The sequence below is a fragment of the Epinephelus fuscoguttatus genome, linkage group LG17, assembly GCF_011397635.1.
Source record: "Epinephelus fuscoguttatus linkage group LG17, E.fuscoguttatus.final_Chr_v1".
Lineage (NCBI taxonomy): Eukaryota > Metazoa > Chordata > Actinopteri > Perciformes > Serranidae > Epinephelus > Epinephelus fuscoguttatus.
Window position 1 is genome coordinate 8,067,435 of NC_064768.1, and position 22,325 is coordinate 8,089,759.

A 22,325-nucleotide genomic window follows, 5' to 3' on the forward strand; every position below is an offset into this window, starting at 1 on the left:
CTATAATTTGACCACTGATGTCACTGTTTTTAACCCATTTTACACACTGGCCCTTTAAACATAGCTGTAAAAGCAATGTGCTAACCGAGCTAGCAGCTAGCACTAATGTTAGCTCCACCTTCTCTCGTCCAAAAACGGTCACTTAAATCCAAGATGGTGACAGCCAAAATGACAAACGGTAACACTTTACAATAAGGTACACAAAATTCAAGTAGTTACTGAGGAACTAATGAGGAACTAATGAGGAACTAATGAGTAGTTACTGAGGAACTACAGTACACAAAATTAGAGTAGTTACTGATGAACTAATGAGTAACTAATGAGGAACTAATGAGTAGTTACTGATGAACTAATGAGTAACTAATGAGTAGTTACTGAGGAACTACGGTACACAAAATTAGAGTAGTTACTGATGAACTAATGAGGAACTAATGAGTAACTAATGAGGAACGAATGAGTAACTAATGAGGAACTAATGAGTAGTTACTGAGGAACTAATGAGGAACGAATGCGTAACTAATGAGGAACTAATGAGTAGTTACTGAGGAACTACGGTACACAAAATTAGAGTAGTTACTGATGAACTAATGAGGAACTAATGAGTAACTAATGAGGAACGAATGAGTAACTAATGAGGAACTAATGAGTAGTTACTGAGGAACTATGGTACACAAAATTAGAGGAGTTACTGATGAACTAATGAGTAGTTACTGATGAACTAATGAGTAGTTACTGATGAACTAATGAGGAACGAATGAGTAACTAATGAGGAACTAATGAGTAGTTACTGAGGAACTACGGTACACAAAATTAGAGTAGTTACTGATGAACTAATGAGGAACTAATGAGTAACTAATGAGGAACGAATGAGTAACTAATGAGGAACTAATGAGTAGTTACTGAGGAACTATGGTACACAAAATTAGAGGAGTTACTGATGAACTAATGAGTAGTTACTGATGAACTAATGAGGAACGAATGAGTAACTAATGAGGAACTAATGAGTAGTTACTGAGGATCTACGGTACACAAAATTAGAGTAGTTACTGATGAACTAATGAGGAACTAATGAGGAACGAATGAGTAACTAATGAGGAACAAATGAGTAACTAATGAGGAACTAATGAGTAGTTACTGAGGAACTATGGTACACAAAATTAGAGTAGTTACTGATGAACTAATGAGGAACTAATGAGTAGTTACTGAGGAACTACGGTACACAAAATTAGAGTAGTTACTAGGGAACTAGTGAGGAACGAATGAGGAACTAATGAGGAACGAAAGAGTAGTTACTGAGGAACTAAGCTACACAAAATAAGAGTAGCTACTGAGGAACTAATGAGGAACTAACTATTGGTTAATGGTCAGTTCTTCATTAACTCATGATCAAATTTACTTTAGGGTACACAAAAGAGTAACTAATGATTAGGTAATGATTCAGTAATCATTACCTAATCATTTTGATGTCTCACTTTACTTTAGGGTACACAAAAAGAGTAACTAATGATTAGGTAATGATTCAGTAATCATTACCTACTCATTTTAAAGTGAGACATCAAAATGAGTAGGTAATGAGTACTGAATCATTACCTACTCATTTTGATGTCTCACTTTACTTTAGGGTACACAAAAAGAGTAACTAATGAGTAGCTAATGATTAAGTAATAGTTAGTTCCTCATTAGTTCCTCAGTAACTACTACTCTGAACTTTGATTAGGAGTTAATGAAGAACTTGCCATTAACTAATAGTTAGTTCCTCATTTATTCCAAATTTGTTTCAATTTTGTGCACCTCAAACACCTGTACTGTGAACAACGGTGTGATCAGTATACAGTACTTTACACGCAGCCCCCATGATAAATTCTTTAAGCTTAGCCTACCTAAGATGTGACACACTATCATATTTATTTCTAAGGCATCATCGTACAGAATAACATGGATGGTCATATTAATGTGTATGTGGTCTGAAAATAATGAATTAAACTCTTCTCAAGAATCCTGCTGTCTGTGATTTTGTTTTGTTAAGGAACTAATTGTAAAGATGATGAAGTAATGAAAGACTACTCATTATGTGTCACTTTACTTTAGGACATAAAAAGGTTAACTAATGGACAGGTTATTGAGTAATGATTCAGCACTGATGAAGTAACTAATTTACTAATTATTAAGTCGTGATGAACTCCTCTATGAAATTTGATCATGAGTTAATGAAGAACTGACCATTAACTAATAGTTAGTTCCTCATTAGTTCCTCATTAACTACTCCTCTAAAATTTGATCAGGGGTTACTGAAGAACTGACCATTAATTAATAATTAGTTCCTCATTAGTTCCTCAGTAACTACTCTAATTTTGTGTAGCTTAGTTCCTCAGTAACTACTCATTAGTTCCTCATTAGTTCCTTATTAACTACTCTAATTTTGTGTACCTTAGTTCCTCATTAACTACTCATTAGTTCCTCAGTAACTACTCTAATTTTGTGTAGCTTAGTTCCTCAGTAACTACTCTAAATTTCTGTAGCTTAGTTCCACAGTAACTACTCATTAGTTCCTCATTAGTTCCTCAGTAACTACTCATTAGTTCCTCAGTAACTACTCTAAATTTCTGTAGCTTAGTTCCACAGTAACTACTCATTAGTTCCTCATTAGTTCCTCAGTAACTACTCATTAGTTCCTCATTAGTTCCTCATTAACTACTCATTAGTTCCTCAGTAACTACTCTAAATTTCTGTAGCTTAGTTCCTCAGTAACTACTCATTAGTTCCTCATTAGTTCCTCAGTAACTACTCATTAGTTCCTCATTAGTTCCTCATTCGTTCCTCATTAGTTCCTCATTAGTTCCTCATTAACTACTCATTAGTTCCTCAGTAACTACTCTAAATTTCTGTAGCTTAGTTCCACAGTAACTACTCATTAGTTCCTCATTAGTTCCTCATTAGTTCCTCATTCGTTCCTCATTAGTTCCTCATTAACTACTCATTAGTTCCTCAGTAACTACCCATTAGTTCCTCATTAGTTCCTCAGTAACTACTCTAATTTTGTGTACCTTAGTTCCTCAGTAACTACTCATTAGTTCCTCATTCGTTCCTCATTAGTTCCTCAGTAACTACTCTAATTTTGTGTACCTTATTGTAAAGTGTTACCCAGTCTGTGATGGAAACGTACAGTAATTTGCATTTTCTTTTGACAAATTTCTGGAAATTAGTTTAAAATTTGCATTAAATGTGGATGAAAACTTGACAACAGGTCAAGGTGCAAAAAAAGATACAAAATATAGAGATTACTGCTAAACCATTAAAGGTTTGTTGGAGATGCTGGAGCAGATATTCAATATATAATTACACAAGAGATTCTTATTATTGACAATCAATGATATGTAGCTGTTTAATAACTGCATTCAAAAACAATTAATTTTAGAATCATTTTTATTTTGTCTGCATTTTCCTTTAAATCTTGACGCATTTAATGCTTTGTCTTGGATTTGGTGTGTCACAATATTACTAAGTGTTGTCTGTTTATATGGCCAGAATGTTGGATGTAAAGAGCAGAAGATATTCTCTTGTTTTCTAAGATGTTCAGTTGTTTACTTGTGTGTCCACTTATTTCTTCACAGTTTCATTGTCCCCTCATCGGCATCGTCTCATTCCGGTCTTCACATAATGACATGTTGGAAATAGTGAAAAGTTACCCGGAAACTCAGGACACTGAATTGTCATTGTCTGTTGATGAGTTTTTCATGTGAGAGCCGAGAGAGGGACGAAGACGTCAAACGCGAAAGCACAAACATGCTGAGACTGAGAGTCTCAGCTCACAGGCCTCTGAGTGTCTATAAAAAAAACTTTCATTCAGGAAAGGACAAACTGCTCTCTCTGGTTTATAACGACTGTAAAACAGCTCCATCATTTTCCATTTCAAACCATTTGCCATGATGTGAGCTTTCCTGCAGCAGACCAGTGATCACTCTGAGTTGGTTAAGGATGGTGTTATTAGAAAATGGTGTCTTTAAAGAAATACATCGGCTAATGAACAAAACATCTCCAGTGATGCTGGTTTTGGACAGACAGTGGAGAAAAAACGTTTCTGGTGGGTAAATACAGAGATTGTCAGATTTTTTTTAAAACACATTTTTTAATGATAAATACAATGAAAACATTAAATGTGCACTCCACCAATTCAAGACCTCACAGACAGTTTATTCATCATCATGTATAATCATCTCTATGGTCTGCAGGAGGTGGGCAAAGTCTGAGCAAATAAGTGTCATCAGAAGACTACACACTTTCTAACAGAAAGCTTGCCTGACTAATTGGGACAGTCAAACGAAAAGTTGTTATTACACTGCATAGTTACATTACAGGAATACAAGATCCAGTATTTTTGAAAATCGACTGAATCTGTACATTGGACTAAAGGCAAAGATATCTCAACCTCCTTTGCTTTAACAACTGCACTGTTGTTCTTCTGATGGATATTTACACCAGATTTGGCGTTCCGCGAAAATGCCACTTGTCCTGTTCATTTGAATGTAAGTAGTGCGCCTCGGTCCCTCCAAAAATAGCCACCTTAACGCAACCTGGTCTCACTCCAAAGTCGTCAAAATCTGGCGCTGGGGCAGTGACAAGCAGCGTCAGACACTGACAGAAAAGCTGTCCTTTAATGTCGGCATGATACGGCAGCGGCTGCCATTAAAGTTTGCAACGCACAGCAGTGTCGGGTAAATGCGTCGGGAAAATAATTAAAGTTAAGGTGGTGAAAGTCCAAGTAGGGTTGGTGGGAGCGGAGGTGGATGGGTCCAGTCATCAACTTTCACCCAGGGGAGCAGTGTTTGCATCCCATAAGATTATACATTTTTTTCCTAAACCTAACCACGTGTCTTTGTTGTTTGGAGGAAACATCAATTTGCATTGTTGCACTAATGTAGTGCTTTTATTTTCAAAGATAGTAAATTTCCTTTGAAAATTGAAGATAATGCATGTAACAGGCAGAACTTGTCACATGGTGTCCCAGAATGTCAACAACCAACGCACCCAGGGTACCTTTCACATCGTATCTGGACATGGAAGGTCCATGACCAAACGTCGATATGTGACGAGGTCGGAGTGAGAATGTGTTGCTTAACGTGGTGGAGGGGTTTCCATGTCCCAATGATCCTGGGATCTGTGTTGTCTGGAGCAAATAGAAACATCCTGGTAGACTCTCCCAAGGCAAAGTGGTAACAGAAGAGGGGCCAGACTAGGAGCAATTCAAAAAACCCAGATGAAACGGCTAAAAAGGAGCTTGAATACCTCACCTAGTATGGGAAACCGGGGCTGCCTCCTGGAGTCAGCCCTTGGGTAGAGGGGGCTGGCCAGCAAGTGTCTGGTGGCCAGGAGTTAATGCCATGGGGCCCAAAAAAACATAATGAAACTGCCATCCTGTGAGCCAACCACCTGCGCCACCAACCACTGGCATCACAAACAGTACCAACTACATATGTGTTCGGAAATACTTTTGTGCCAGAGTACACTTTGTAGTAAAATTGAGTAAATGTGTAATTAACTTAACTGTTTGTTAATTTATATAGAAATATAATGCTCAGTTTCTTCGACCAACAGGGTTCTCATTTTAGGGTAGAGTGTCAGACTGAATTTATGAGTGCACCATGTCAGGTCACTCACTCTCCGGACCGCAAGTGTCACTTGTATAAGTAAACACTGACCAACGGGACCAGACTGGCCGACCTGTACACTCTCACTCAGTGGATGGATGATGTCAAAGGAAGACGACACTTGAACAGTTTCCTCCAGATTGTTTTGCTATCAAAGCTAACGTTAGCTAATATGCTAAAAAGGTTGTGTTCCAATATTCCTCTTAATACCTCCCCAATTTCTGATGAGGTGGACATGACAACCCTTAATACACATAACGTTATTCATCCCAACAACAGGAAATACTTTTTCCCTAACCTGATATGAAGTGTGCGCTGCACACGTGAGCATTTTGGATGATCGCCTCCATCCAGCCCTTTTGTCTTATCACATTTAACCATAGTTGTCTTTGTCTTTGTTGATGGGCAGTGGCGACATTTTAAGACTCCTATGTAGTCTACAGCCCTGTGGTGAGAGATGTTTTGCTGCCAGCTAACAAACTGACATCATTGTGATGTCGGCACTAAAAGGGTCTATAGTCCCTGAGATGTTAAGATTAGCTTTCTCTCCATCCATTCCCCCACAAATGGGCCATTTAAGTCACACTCCTACACCACCACCCAACCATGTGCCTAGTTTGGTGCGGAACAAAGCCTTGTACTACTTTAAACACATATCCGCAACTCAACAACAGTTGGGAAAATGATTGCAGTTCCCCTTTAACTTTATGGAAGTTCAATACTAAACTGCGTATTAGTATCTGTAACTGTGTATTTTCTCTGTAGTCACCTTGTCACTATGATAACGTCATAAATAAAAACAGATAAAAAGTTGATTCTCTCAGCATTCAACAACTACAGTTCCCATGACTCTTAGCAACGGGATTGCTGTCAGAGTCTGGATGTTTATTTGCTCTTCAGTAAAACTGCAGCATTTTTATGATGGAAAATATCATCACATACAGATCCTGTACACTAATTCTCACACACATGTATATCCACATATACACTCTGTTAGAAGCTATAGCTGCCTCTCATGAGGTAATCTGTAATTTTCTTAAAGACAGCTCCTTAATGGCTGTTCATAAATAGATAATTCTCCTAATTACAGTGTGTTAAAATAATAAACAGCAATTAGAGGGGTTGAAGGAGAGTTGTGGTTTCTTTAACATGTTGGCTCTTGGTGCAGCAGTGTTTTTGTGGGACAATGGTTATTTCACATAATGTTCATGCAACAAGGAGAACATAAAAGTTGTTTCTGTAAAAATCATGTTCAGGTTTCACATTTTGTTAACAAGTGCAGATTTAAATCACCCAAACCAGAGTCCTTCTGCATTTTCTGTGATTTTCTTTCCTGTTTGAAGCTGCAGGAGTTTTTTTGGCAGTTGAACAAAAGCTTTAAATCTGATGTTGTAACTGAAAGACGCTGACATAAATCTAGACCTGTGTTACTCCTGAGGGATGAGGACTATGGACTTACAAGCTCTGAGGGGGTTGAAAGAAACATTAAAGCTGCCATGACTGCCATCCTGAGTTAGAAATATCACCAAAATGTTCTATTAAATGATGAAAGATGCAGTGGGTTAAAGGCAGACCTGATGTACTGTCAATACCTGTGGTGCAGGTTTTGATTTATAGTCGAACATCCAGCCAAGTTGCCAGAAGCAAAGTTTGTGAAGTTGTACATTTAATTTCAACATTTCTAATGTGATGTAGTTTATGAGTTGACTGTCACTGGGAGGTGGAGGGGATGTTGGGTGTTGTGACACCGAGGTGAGATGCCTGCTAAGCAGCAGACCATTGTTCAAGACCCACAAACAACAAAACAAGTTGGGGTTTTTTTAAGATTTTTTGGGCATTTTTAGCCTTTATTTGACAGGACAGACAAGCGTAAAGGGGGGAGAGACATGCAGCAAGGGGCCACAGACTGGAGTCGAACCCGGGCCGCTGCGGCAACAGCCTTATACATGGGGTGCCTGCTCTACCACTAAGCCACCGATGCCCCAACATGTTTCCTGCCGAGATAGTGGCATGAAAAGTCTTTTTTTTTTTTTTTTTCATCAACATTGTTGTGTTTCCAGCTGGGATAGTGCCATGGTTTTCAGAAACATGCAATGCAAACATTTATTCTTGCAGTGGAGTTGCAGCATCTTCTGTCACCATCTCCTCAGCAACACAAGACAGATTTATTGTACAAGATCTGTGTTTACATTCTTTTATTTCATTTATTTTCCACTTCAGCGAAGTGGATTTTTTTTTCTCATTTTCAAAAAAGAGTCTTGTTACCCCCCCCACACATGAATTCATATTCTTATCTTAATCTCTGACCTAACTGTAATTACTAAAAATGATAATACACAGTGTTTTTGACACTGTGCATGGAGAAAAAGTTTTTTGGGGTGCCAAAATCCTCTTTCTGGGGATTACATCCATGTCTGATGATTCTGCTCATTTCACGACAAATCATCAGCTTTGATTCTTTATTTTTCTGTCTTTAAAAGTAATTCCATGTGAATAGAAAGTGAATTATTCTACACACACATTATATCTGTCTGGGAAAATGTGAGTCTGGATCTTTGATTTGTGTGTTTTCACATAAATGTCCTTCAAGTCATTGCACAGACTTATAATGTGAATATATGAGTGAGTGTGTAGTTTGAGATCAAAAACATCTGAGTCCTCTGAGATTCACTCAGCAGCAATAAGATAATAACTGGAAAGGAAACTGGAGACAGACAGACAGACAGACAGACAGGCGTTAAAACACTGTCTGTCTTTTATTAAAATGTTGTCTCTATCTTTTACTCTTGGTGCTCTTTGCTGTGGTTTGTCTGGACTTCTCTTCTCAGAGTTCACCTGCATATCAAACACTGTGGGCGGGACTGTAACTGTGACGCTATCTGTCCGTCACTTTGATCCAGACTGAAATATCTCAACAACTATTGGATTACCGTACAATTTTATACAGACATTCATGGTCCTCAGAGGATGAATCCTACTGACTTTGGTGAATCTCTGATTTTTCCTGTAGTCCCATCATGAGATTAACATTTGTGGTTCTGAGTGAAATGTCTCTGCAATTACTGGTTTGACTTTTAGTTTGCCACAAAATTTGTTTCAGTAGGTAGCAAAGAAATGTCCATAGGTCTGTTTAGAAATCCCTGAAAAAAGATGCTTCTTGTAACTGCAGAAGTTGCCTAACAATCTTCATATTTTTAAGTTTTCTTCTGCATCAAAGCAATCCAGTGATAGTTGTCTGTACAGTCATGGGTGCACGGCAAACAGCAACTGCTAATAGCTAATTCGGCACACTCTGGTGCCAGTTTTCCAAAAGTTTTATGGGCTCGTAAAAGCCGCAAAAAAGACATGAAAAATGAGATATTCATATATATATGTAGCTAAACTCTGCTGGTTTTCTACCCGGAAGTATTTGTCAACAACAAGGTGATTCCCTCCGAAGGGACACTAACAACTCAAAGTAGACGTCAAATAAAATTTCTCTAAACATGTTTCTTGTTATTTTAGGTAGTTATTATCACGCTAATGTATGTTCAAGTGTTCATTTCCCCCGATAAGTTGGTTTTAATTTGTTATTTGATTCTATAAACAGTCTGACCATCTCGAGCTTTTATTTTGGTACTTCCGGTGACCGCAGTGTGAATTTGCATATTAGGTAAATATTTAGTTTCACCCAGAACATTTAGATTTAACATTTAACATTTAGATTTAACATTTAACATTTAGGTGCCACATTTAATATTTAGATTTAACTATTTAATATATTTCTAAGTTAACAAATATTGCTGTAAATGTGGTAAAAGGTGACATTAAAAAATTCGCAACACTTTTTTAAACATTGTTTGAAGCTAAATGTGTGAGCCACTTTACAAACGGCACCCCATAGTCTGGTGGCATATCATACCACTGCGACAGGTGTCTTTTTGCATCTGTTTCTGATGCCGAAATCAGTGACAAAAGGGTAGTATTTGATGACTTGGGAATGAGAACGGGCCGGGTTAACACAACAGAGATGACTGACAGAACTAGAGTTGTTCTGTACTTTCACTAGTATGGGAAAATGCCTCTGATGTTGCCTAAAACGCCAGATAAGGCAAGTACGCAAATCTATGAACCAATCCGAAACCACGTAATTTATTAATTAACTTCAATAACCGCCAAATGAGAGATGCCATATACCAACACGTTCTCTTCCCATGCCATCACATATTGCCCCTTTGTCAGTGGCCTTATACTTTCTTTCTTTGGCCTTTGTCTACACACTAAGTATCCTCCTGCGTGTGTTGTTAACGTTCCTGGACACCGCTACCAATGCCAGGATGTCAACAAAAGCAAGTAGTTAGGTATAGAAAAAAAAAACATTATGGTTTGGGTCACCATTCATACCGGAGGTGAATAGTGGGCTCCTGGATGAAAGTCCGGGGTTTGTTGGACCCATTAACCAGCCCTCCCACCTGCCGTATAGTCAAGGTTCTTATATCTTGTTACCAGCAGCAGTTCAACCTGACACTGCAGGGGTGTATCGTACCACCATGCCAGGTTCTGTCCGGGCACGTTACAAACTGACAGTATCCGGTGGCCCATCATACCAGCAGGAAAGGTGGGTTTCGGTTTTGGTGCCTGACACCAAAAATCAGTGACAAAGCATTGGTGTTTAACAACTTCAGAATGAGAATGGGCTGCTTTTACAAGATCATATACTATACTATTTTAAGAATATCTCTGGAATGCTGTGGTCTTGAAACTCTCAGTAGCCCCTGCTTCACCTTTTTAATTTAGCTTCTTGACACGGAAATGAATTAGTAGTATACAGCTTTTATTTTATTTTATCTTATTTATTTATTTTTAATCAGAAGGGCATTCGATCTGAGTCAAATACAGAAAGGAACAAATATCATTGCAACATCTTTAGACAGAACTATGTCAATAAGAGCAAAATTGTAAAAACTTAAAAATTTAACAGAATTTAACGTCCTGTATTTGTCCCTTACACCATCTAAAAACTGGATTTACAGATACTTTTTATCTCGTCTTCATATGTCATAATTCTGGCTTGTGCAGAAAGCTCACACACATTTCATTTTTAATCCGCTCTCACAAATTAAAAATAAATTCAAATGCTGGACAGTTGTGTCTTTAAAGAAGAAAAACGAGGAGCGTCAGTCGGCATCTGTCATCAGCTGCAGATTTAAAGGCTGCTGAGGAGGAAAACAATCATTAATACAGAGCTATAAAACCAGACAGTGATGTACACACCATGACCTCATCCATCTCACACACACAGTTAGGATATGATATCATGCTGAGGATTAGTAATCAGCTCATTGATGAGTTTCCCTGGCAGACGTTAACTGTGTGTGTGTGTGTGTGTGTGTGTGTGTGTGTGTGTGTGTGTGTGTGTGTGTGTTTTCCATCTGTAGTTTATTCATAAACTGTGAAGTAAATTATTTTGTCTTTAGATATTTAAATGGTCAGTTTTTTTCCATTCCTGTGGGGACATTAAATTTTCATATCATATATTTTATGAAATGTGTTTCAGTCTGTCTTTGACACTGTCTCACATTTTGTTTTTTGTTTTTTACTGTCTTTTTCTTAAGTCTCCAGAAGCAGCAGAAATATCTCCAGCCTCTGTCTACAGCGCAACATCGCCTTCTAGCTGATACAGAGAGAGTTGTCCCTATAAGGGTCTAGTCAGACTATCATGTGTCTTGGACACTTCTGGTCACCCTGTCATAAAGCCCAGATCAGTGCAGTTTTGTAGTGATGGTTGCCTCTCAGAAAGACATTCATAAATTGCTTTATTTTGTACTTATATTGGTTAGATTTTATTATTGAATATTTATTTTCTCTTACATTTGTGCCTCATTCTCATTTTAAGTTTGTAGATTTGTTTCAATGTTTGGGGGTCATATATGAAACGGGGGAGGTTGGGGTTCCTTTTCCAGGAAATATTGAGCATCAAGCACTAAAGTTACTGCTTTCTGGTTACGCATGAGTTTTTTGAAAGTTGTGTGCAAATGGTGCTGAAGAAATATAATGTCAAGTCCAGCTCAATGTGCTCTACAAAAAAGCCTCAAGAATCATGAAGGGACTACAGGTAAAGTTTTCCACCATTTAAAATTTTGACATCTTCTCCTAATGCGTCGGTCCGATTTATACCAACGTTTCTGTGGATCATCAGTGGACAAAGCTTATCAAAAGCTATCAAAAGCTTGCTGATATCTCATTGCATTTTGATGATATTGACCAATGACCTTTAGAGAGGGCCTGGCTCAGCACATAAATGGACCTAACTTCTTACCTGTAGAGCCAATCATCACAAAATCATACACACTGAAAGTTGTACGATTTCTCACGAGAGAAATGCAGAAAGTTTATATCTTGTAATCAACTCATATAGATTTGTACGGAATTCGGTTTGCATCATATAGGATCATGTTTCAGTCGATGCACAAAATTTGGAAATGATTGCTGAAAGAGGGCGTGGCTTATTACAATGACTCAAAATTTCAAGACATATCACATTTGTCATTCATTCTTCACAACTTCAAAAAATCATGATAAATCACTAGTACGTCCTGCTGACATTATTTCAGCACATCCACTGAATTGTGACAGAGTCTGCCTCACGGCAACCTAAACTCAATTCAGAAATCTGTCACTCTATATTTTTCCACTGGTTAAAACTTACCTGCTTTTGTTGCCACAAACAAACAAAAAAAACATAATACCCACTTTTGTTGTACGTGAATAGTAGTGTGCTGCTTAGCTACCATCTCGACTAGGTTTCATGCCACCCACCATGCCCTCCTCCTCTTGCACTGTACATACACACATTTCCCCCACAGCTGCATCTGACTAAAAAGACTTAAAAGAACAAATGTTTTGGTTTGAAGCTAAATTAAAGATGTTATGATATTGACTGGTAGCACAATTATGAGCTTAAACATAAACAGGTAAGTATCAAAGTGATACAGAGCAAACAAAAAGTCAAACAGGCGTGCTTTCCCTCAGGTGAAGGTGAAGCCACCTGTGTGTTTACAAATGAGTTGGTTTAGTGCCCTCCACCCTCACATCTCCTCAGGGACAGGTAGTAACCTGCAACAACATGTGACAACGTCTGTTTTTATGACTCTGAACAGCCTTCAAACTTTAAACATTTACAGCTCTGCAATTAGATGGTTAATCTGAGAGCTGAGGGCCCCGGGTGGTCAGCAGCTGTGTCAGGTTGTTTCTGTCACAGGTCAAATTTCCTTTTGCCAGTTTCACTTGGTTAACATTGGTGTTTCTGGGTAAAATGTCATAAATCTGCTTTATAAAAAAAGAGGCTTCATACAACAAAAAAAATCATGTTTAAGCTTTCTTCAGTGGCAAATCAACTCTGACTGGCCACGTCAGAGAATGGAGCAACATGGGGCATCAGAGTGAGACAGACTCTGGGCTGTTCTGACACAAACTGTTTTGTTCGTTGTAGCTCTTTACAACAATTCACCACAACAACACAGCGAGCATGCCTTATTGCATGACCCAAATCATTTTTTCGTACTAAGCCATCACTGCTTTTACATTTGAAATAGTACCACAAAAAGCAGTTTTTATTTCCTTTTTTCATTCACTAAGACTGCTGTGTTTCCAGTTCAGTTGAAAAAGAACCACAAAAAACTGCGTTTCCATTCAAAAAAGGTTTTTTTTCCCCTTTTTCTTTTTTCATTACTGAGACATTGCTGCGTTTCTTGTGTCACGTGTCAAATTTCCTGCCAGAATAGTGCCAAAAAAGCGCTTTTTTTTCTTTTTCTTTTTTTACCAAGACATTGCTGCATTTCCTTCTGGAATAGTAATAGTGCAACAGATTTTTTTTTTTTTTTTTTTTTTTTTTACAGAGACAATGCTGTGTTTTCTGCCAGAACTGTGCCACGAAAAGCTTTTGTTTGTTTTTCACCACCACCACCACCAGACATTTCCAGCCGGAGTAGTGCCACAAAAAGTTGTCGACAGCTTCTCCTGCCATGATTGTGCACCAAAACCGAATATTTTAAGCCAATATAAGCCGCTTATTTTAAAACTGAGTGGGTTTTGTTTGCTGCTACATTATAATATATAAATATAACATATTTATGGTTTGCAGAAAGGTTCAATGCCAACAATGCAATGCCTGTTGTTAGCACTGAGCTAAATCCCACCATGTTTCAGTACAGACTTACAAAGCTTTAAGAACTGACTTTAGACTTTTAGTCTGGATTGTTTCTTACAGTAGAATAAAAACATTTTCAGCTTATTTGGTAAATTTGTGATGATTGCAGAAACAGATACTCTGTGGCGTCTTTTAAATGACTGAACATAAATTTATTTTGCATCCATGTTTTATCAGCAGTGTTTAGCAGAAAACAATTTACCAAATGCTTGATACCAATTTAATGTGGCAATTCACAAAAAGATGACAGAAACAAAGGCAGAAATAAACCCCCTGACACTGAACAAAACTACATCAAACTCCAGCAAAAAGAACAGTACACTAATGGAAGCTGCTGCCGCCTCCACCCCTCTATCGCTCTCTCACTTTTACTGAATGCCCTTTATGTTCTCAGTCTAACTGGAACGTACCACCTGCACAGGTAAATACAGAGTGAGTTGAACAGAAATCAAGCATCAGAATCACACAGAATAATACACATTGATGAAAGATTCCTCTGACATCACAATGTACCAGTGGGCTAACATACATACAAATGAGGGCATTAAGAGAATATCATTTACTACAGATCTATTTGACTTGTCGTCCTACATGTTAACAGGCCCGGCTGCTGCCTGCTGATGATGCAAACCTGTTTTTACTTCCTGTCTTTGAGCAGCTGATGGACATAATCAAAACAAGCGTATGTTATTTATATAACCTGACTAATAATTTATCAAATGAAACAAACCACAGGAGAACAGAGCGTTAGTTTATTATATCTTTATCAAATTCAACGCTTCATTTCTACAGACATAAAAGGCAAAAGTTCAAATGTGTCATTTCATCAGAGAGGATGGAATTAGAAAGACGTATTTACATATTTAAATAAAAAACAACAACAAAGGCGTACTGTTTTAATCTTATTTACATCGTTACCTTGAGTTACCACAGACTGCATGCTGTCACACTCAGCTGTGTGTGTGCTGGAAATTCATTTTTAAAGGTCTGACGGTAAAAAACAAACATGAAACAAGTGAATATTTTAATATTTTGACTGATCAGGTCGGTGGTTCCTAACTGGATCTGAAACTCAAATTCTGCCCTGATCAAACGTCACAATCACATTTTCTTTTTAAATTGATCTAGTGATTTTTCCCCCAGTCCTTAACACAAAGAACAGAATTTAAACTCCAGTTCATGATCCAAGAAATGTCAACCAACTTCACATTTTATTTCATAATGTTATTATTTCTACAGGGACAATACATAAATGATTAGTTGCTAAATTGATCTGGAATTAATCTACACCTATTCTGATGTTTAGTCACAGTTCAAGTTACTTTCCGAGGCAAAAAAGCCCCCAAAATTTACTGGTTTCTGCACAAAAGTGAATATTTGCAGATTTTCTGTTCTGTTTACACAATATCAAGATGTCAGTTTGAGTTTTAGGATATTTCGATCTGCATTTATGAATATTTTCAGACATTTTACGAGCCAAATTTTTCTCTGATTTATTGAGTTAATAACTGACATATTTAATGATGATTAAAAATAGCCATTGGTTGCCAACAGCGACTGAAACTTCACAAAAACAACCATTTTGTCCACTGCTTTAGGCAGAAAGTAAAGACACCCCCCCATCCGTTAAGAACCACCAGCCAGATGAGTAATATTGCCCAAAAACATTTTACATACAATCCTTTAAAAAAAACAAAAAAGGAACAAACTGTTGTTTCATAAGAACATGACTCAGCTGTTTCCACCCACTGCTCTTCAAAACACACATTGAACTTCATATCCACTTTTCATGTTTGCATTTCTTGACACCATGAGTAACAAATTCGATCAGTATAAAAAAAAATGACAAAGAACAAAACACAATTTTTAAACTTTTTTTTTTACCAGACATGGAGGAGCAGCAGCATGCGGCACAGCAGGGTGGAGACAACAACGAGACGCACGAACAAAAAGGAAACCAGTGATGAAAATAAAGTTTAAGTTATTAGTAGTTAAAGGAAAAATTCAGCATTTTGAGAAATGCGGCTTTTTGCTTTCTTGCCGAGTCAGACGTGTCTACGGTAAATATGCTTGTTAGCTTAGCTTAGCATAAGGACTGGAAACAGAGGGGAAACAGCTATAGCCTGACTCTGTCCAAACAAGGTAACAAAAATCCAACAATTCGCTCCTCTACAGTTCACTGATTATAAAGGTCTCTGTTTAATCTGTACAAAAATCTGAGAATAAAAACCACAATTTATTGTTATGTGCCGGACTGCTCCTTAACCAGTGAACAAAAAAAGCAAATTCAAAATATCCAACTTCTCTTTTCTCACATTGAATTTGGATTTTTTTTTTTATAGCAAACATGAAATATTAGGTAGTTCTTAAATGGCAATGTAAATAGATAACCTCAGTTTTAATTTCTGTGATTGTCGACCTTTGTGTTAAAGTTTTATGATTCTGAACTCTTAAAGGGCCACTCCAACAATTTAGTATTGCACTTCCATCAATTTGATGAACTTACAGAGACATGAGGAAAAAGTGGGTGGAAAGAATATGTGCCGCAGAGATATTCTGAGTTTTGACCAGATCCACACTAATATCTTACATTTTAAAACGGCCCTTTTATACGAAAACAATCTGCCATACACACGAGTGTTTTCACAACAATCTCCGCCCATACTAACAAGCCTGAAAAAGCACAACCATATGTGTATGCTGGGCATGTGATTTGCCTCTGTGGTTTGGTTGCTCAGTAACAGAAAATACTGCTGAGATGACAAAAAGGTAAGACCAGAGGTTTATTTGCCTGGACTGATGACAAGTTGGAACTGGTACTGACGTTTTCATCAGTATAAGAGCTCAGCGTTAGATACCTATACGGAGCCTTCTGCCTGCAGTCTGTGTTCATTTCGTCTGTATTTATGCACATTTAAAGCTCACAGACACAGACAAAACGCAGCATTACCACTACAGACTGTGGGGGCGGTGTAGTGTAGATCAAGCGAGATTCGACTGAAAGATGTGAAGAAGACATTTTTAAAATGACAGAATGAATCAGTAGTATAGTGAGGGAATTCTCTGTCCGCATGTAGCGATGTATCAAATGGCCGAACAAACACCCATTATCTACAACGCTGCCTCCATTAAAAGGTAAATGACTATGACGTCCTCCATTGTCGCCATCTTTGTTGTTGTCAGAAACTTTAGAATCTGCCCTCTAGTGCAGTTTTTCCCAACTGATCGGGCCACGGGGTCGAGATTTCTCCTCAGTCATTAGTTCAAGGTCAGCACAGTTTAATATATTCAGCCTCATATTTCTGGAAATTTACTATACTTCAAAATAAAGTGTGTTTTTTACAAACTTGATATGTTTGTAGGTCACTTGCAATCCATTCAAATGGACCCATCACCAACTTTTACACCGTGACCAACCAGTTGGGAACCACTGCTCTAGCACCATCTATTGGCTGTATTTATGCCAATATAAAGGACGCATGGAAATATGAGAGCAGTGACATTTACAACATTTGAAATCTATTTGTATCTATTTTCATACGTGAAGGAAATCTAATTGAGTGACATATTATCACAGTACCAGGAGCATTATCCATTCTCAGAGGAAGCCATGACTAAAATGCAAGCCCGGAGATTTCAAACTAAAATGCGGTCAGCAGTGTTTTCAAAGGTCTCTTTTTAGGGGTTCCAAAATGCCGGAGTAGTGTGGGCGCTAGGCGTAAAGGTACCAATAATTCTGCACTTTAAAATGATAATGATTAGTGTGGATGCAGGCTTAGTATAAAGTACAAGTGAAGCCCCCAACCACTGGATCCTACATTTCCCATAATGCAACTCAGCAGATTCTTTTGATAAACCCTCATAATCAGGGTTACTTTTCAGACTTCGAAAAGTCTCTCCAGAACCACAGAGGATCCTACATTTCCCATAATGCTGAGTGAAATGACTTTGGATGTGTAAAATTGTTGGAGTGACTCTTTTAAATTTATAGATTCAATGAGAAAATTCAACACACGAGTGGCAAAAACACAAAGACAAGAACAGAAAACAAGTTTTGGTATGAAACAAACAAAAAATCAGAATGAGATTCATCTCTTGGTCAGAGGAAAAAAGTGTTAAAGACTCAAGACAAACTCCATTTTACAAGTAAAACGTGTGTCTTGTTTGTCTGTTCTGGGATGGTTTCAGTATTTTCTCTGAAAACAAAACAAATCATAACCTGTTGTTAGCTGAAACTTTCTACAGCTTTACTCTGTACAATAAAAAAAAATCTGTGGTTATATTTTCATAAATATATTTTACTTTCAGGAGAGAATGTCCTGAGTTCATACTGTGAGCACAGAGTGAGTAACGGTGGTTGGTCCACTCAACTGAACACAAGAATAAAAAATATAAAATTCAACATTTTTACCCTCCCAGCCTTATTACTCCACTTTATTCTATTTTTAGTATTTTTTTTTTTTTTTTACTTTTTACTTTTTGTTGTCAAAAGATCAAAAGACAAAGAAATAAAAAATTATAAAAAAGTGACAAAAGCAAACAAAATATCTACAGAGGGAACACTGATATTTACAACTATTAAATAATCCCCATTCAAAACAATATGATTTTCCATAAAACCAAAGAAATAAACATGAATAAGAAATCTGACAGATGCAACATGAAGCAGGATCTTAGTGATTCTTTATTTTTGTGTGCTGGATACAGAAAGAGTTGTCTGTCTTTTGTGTTTTAACATACTTGGTAAACTTTTTTAAGGCTTTTAAACTGTTGCTAGCCTTTATCAGTTTATATTTGAGCTAACTGACACCAATAGAAGTATGCTATATTACCTATTAGCAGTGTACCCATTAATGAACAGACAACTATCATTGTATTAATTTCATATGCAGAAAACTTGAAAATTCTGGCAAGTTCTGATTGTCTTTTTTTTGGAAGATTTCTAAGAAGATTTATAGACGTTTATTCTCGATGGACATCAGAGATAATTTATATCCTTGGCAACTGCACTGCAGCCTTTTTCACCACTGCCAGCTGCAGTGTTCTTGCTCAATACTGGACCCATTTTAAAAAAAAAAAAAAAAAAAAAAAAACGCTGTTCCTGTGAGTCACTTAGACACCAAAGCATGAGAAAATTGGGTCCAGGTTGAAAAATAACGAATCTATCCTTTAAGATCCAGCTTCATGCAGCAGACGCCAGTGCTGATATTCAGACAGTTCTACAACTGAGAGTCACAACAACAAAAATAAACAAACTTCACAGAAACCTCTGCTGAGACCATCAGTAGTGTCGAGGATTACAGGACTGAGTTCATCCTGCTGGAGCTGCACAGTTAATAATTACAGCCTCTATTGCTATAGACTGATGTATTGCTGATCAGAAGATTTCACTCTCAATCAATTACAACATGAGATTAGTTGAAATGCAGACAAATATTGATCCTGATATCTACAAATCATTTCCTTTTCGAGTGTAACTGTGCAGCCCAGCGGTGAGATGACCAGTGACAGTTAGTTAACAAACTGTCTCTTTAGATGACATAAAATCACTTCAGCGTCTACATAAACGGCCTTGCCAGCGTCTTGTCCTCCTGTCCTGTCCTGTCCTGTGCTTCATTCAAACTGTACACTCTCACAATTAAATATTAAAACGTAGGGTCATTTTTAAGTGCGGTGTGCTGACGGGTCTGCGTCTGGCTTTCATTTTTAGAAATGTATTCTTACATATTAGGACATTATCTTCAATGGGAAACTTTTTGTAAAGTTTACAACCCCAAATCTTTGAGTTTAGTGACAGTAAACATCCCTGTTACAATAACAGATCAAATTACTGATTAAAGCCTTTTGCAAGTGTTTGGTGGAGGTTTTCTTAAGTTTTCCGGAAAGAGCAGACATGTGTTTGTTACCTGTCCCAGGGATGATGAAAATGTTTTTTCCCCAAACATAAAACCATCTCCCTGTTTCCCCATCGCATCCTTTTCTTCTTTCCACATCACCATGGCGACATCTCATCAGACACCTTCTGATTGGCTGATTAAATATTCTGCTCTCTGTCTGCGGGCGGGTAAAGGTTGCCTCGGAGATGATGATGACGAGGAGGAAGATGAAGAAGAGGAGGAGGAGGGGTGATGGTGGTGGCGCCCTCGCAGCGAGGTGTGGTTGCCGTGGTGATGATGGTTGTGGTGGGAGGAGGAGGGGGGAGGCGGAGGCGGGTCGCGGAGAGACGGCGGGACGGCGGAAGACTTGATAGGGACGATGCGGGTGTCCATGACCTCGCAGTCGACCTGCATCATCATCTCGTAACCCTGTGAGGAGTTATAGAGGCTCTCTGAGGGGATGAAGGAAGAGGAGAGAGATGTAAGGAGAAAGAAAGGAGGAGAAAAAAAGGAGCAGAGGGAGAAAGGGAAAGAAGGGGTGAGGAGGAAGAGAGGAGGGAGTGAAAGGTTTAAGAGGGAGAAAAAGATGGAGAGAAAAAGAAAAGGAGTTAAAGTTAAACAAAATAAACTGCAATCATCATCATATTTTTTCCCCAGCTGTTTTCTGTATTATGAAAGTATTTACAGGAGCGGTGTGTAGGATTTAGGAGGATTTAGTCGTGGCGAGGATTGCAGATTGCAACCAGCTGAAACTTCTTCTAGTTAGAAGAGCAGCTGTAGTCAGAGGAAAAATAACTTCATTCACTGGGCCGACTGCCGGCAACTTTTAACTTGGAATGTTTACTTGTAATGTTACTCAATGCATGAGTTGACAACATGACTCCATCAACACACCTTAAATTTCAGTGTGACAACTTTGACCAATACTTTAGTTTTTATTGTCTCTCTTGGATTACATACACTTTTAGTAATGAGTGGATCTTACAGACTGAGAAGTGTTTTTATATATTAATTTCAACCGGATTAAGTGAACAGCATATATTCTAATCCTCAGAAAAAGCACTGCAGAGCGTCGTTCCTGTGGGTTACGACAACACTAAACCCCTGAGCTTGCCTGAGAAGGACTAAATGCACAAAGCTATTTTTAAATATCCCATGGAGAGAGACTCTCACTGCAGCCTGTTCTATTTTGTTCTGAAAATGTCAGTGTGCAACCTCGTTCTGTGGACGATAAATGAGGCACAGACTTCCCTGTGTCACTGATACTGAAGAAATACAGTGAGTGCTGGATGGAGCAGTGAGTGACAACAACCCCACCCGCTTTTAAGGGTACTGTTTGTGGTGGAAACACTAGGGTCTAGGTACCATGTCTGAAGGGTTACTTTTGGTTCCTAAGGCACCATACCTAAAGTGTTTGGTGGAAACGGGGCATTCCTCTCCAAAACACACAGACCAGGTGATTAAGTCTGCTACAAACACTGAATAAAGCTGATTCACCCTACAAATCAGTGCATCTCTGACACTGTTTGGCATCTCGGAGATGGGTGGCTCTCCCACAACATGCTATTGTGGGCTCATCTTTTTCTGATCCAGACATTCAGGAGGTTTTTAGTGGGAGCCGAATTATCTGCAGAGGTCTCTTCCTCTCCAAACAAACAGACCCAGTGAGTTAAACCGGTAAAAACAACGCATAACGCAGTTGCATGTTACAAATCCATGTATTACGTGGGTGGCTAGTCCAACACATGCTAATGTGTGCTCACCTTTTTTCTCTAATAACACAAGATCCAGACATTTAGGAGGTTTCCACCAATGGGCGAATCATCCACAAAGGTCTTAAGGATCAGGTGATTTAAATTGCTATAGAAACACCGAATAAAGCAATTTCAAGTTACAAACCAGTGTAACTCCGGCACTGCTCATTGCAGCTGGGCTTCTTACTATGGTTACTGACGCAAAAATTTGAATGGCTTCATGTAGAGCCAGTGTTTGATTTGTCGATTCTGGGCTACTGTAGAAACATGGCAGTGCACCAATGCGATCTCTGAAGACTAGGACCTGCTCCCTATGTAGATATATATGGCTCATTCTAATGTAACAAAAACGCAACGATTCTTATTTTCAGGTGATTATACACTGAAGAAAACATAATTACTATATTATATTCAATTTCTGCCAATATATCCCCCTATATCCTACACACTGGACATTTAAAAAAGTTTTTACACACCCATCAGAGATTGTTTTAATTGATTTTGTGGGACTTTACAGTTTTTCTATAGATCTAAAAATAAGCCACTAGATGCCTTTTTAATATCACTGTGTGTGGCTTGACTTACAGAAACACAGAAGTCTCCTAAATTATCTAACTATACTGTTCATTTACAGAAGGACCAACAGTCCTTTTTTTGCTATAGTTAAATTTTGGCCGTGTTTTACCTTTGTTGATAGGGCAGCTGAGATAGACAGGGGAGGTGGGAGAGAGAGAGGGGGCATGACATGTAGGAAAGGGCTGCTGGTTGGAGTTGAATCTGAGCCACTGCAGAGGGCTTGGCCTGTATGGGCGCACAGTCTACCAGGCGAGCTAAAGGTCGACCTGTGTTACTGGTTTCGTTA

At 38.2% G+C, this 22,325-nt stretch overlaps 1 protein-coding gene across 1 annotated transcript in view; it reads right to left on the reverse strand.

Moving 5' to 3' along the window:
• Positions 1-14,580: 14,580 nt before the first annotated feature.
• The window catches only part of atf6b (activating transcription factor 6 beta), a 31,724-nt gene continuing 23,979 nt past the window's right edge, over positions 14,581-22,325 (reverse strand). The window contains 2 exon segments of the mRNA XM_049601445.1: positions 14,581-20,032; positions 20,034-20,161. Coding sequence (XP_049457402.1) covers positions 19,868-20,032; positions 20,034-20,161 — 293 coding nt within the window. The 3' untranslated portion in view covers positions 14,581-19,867.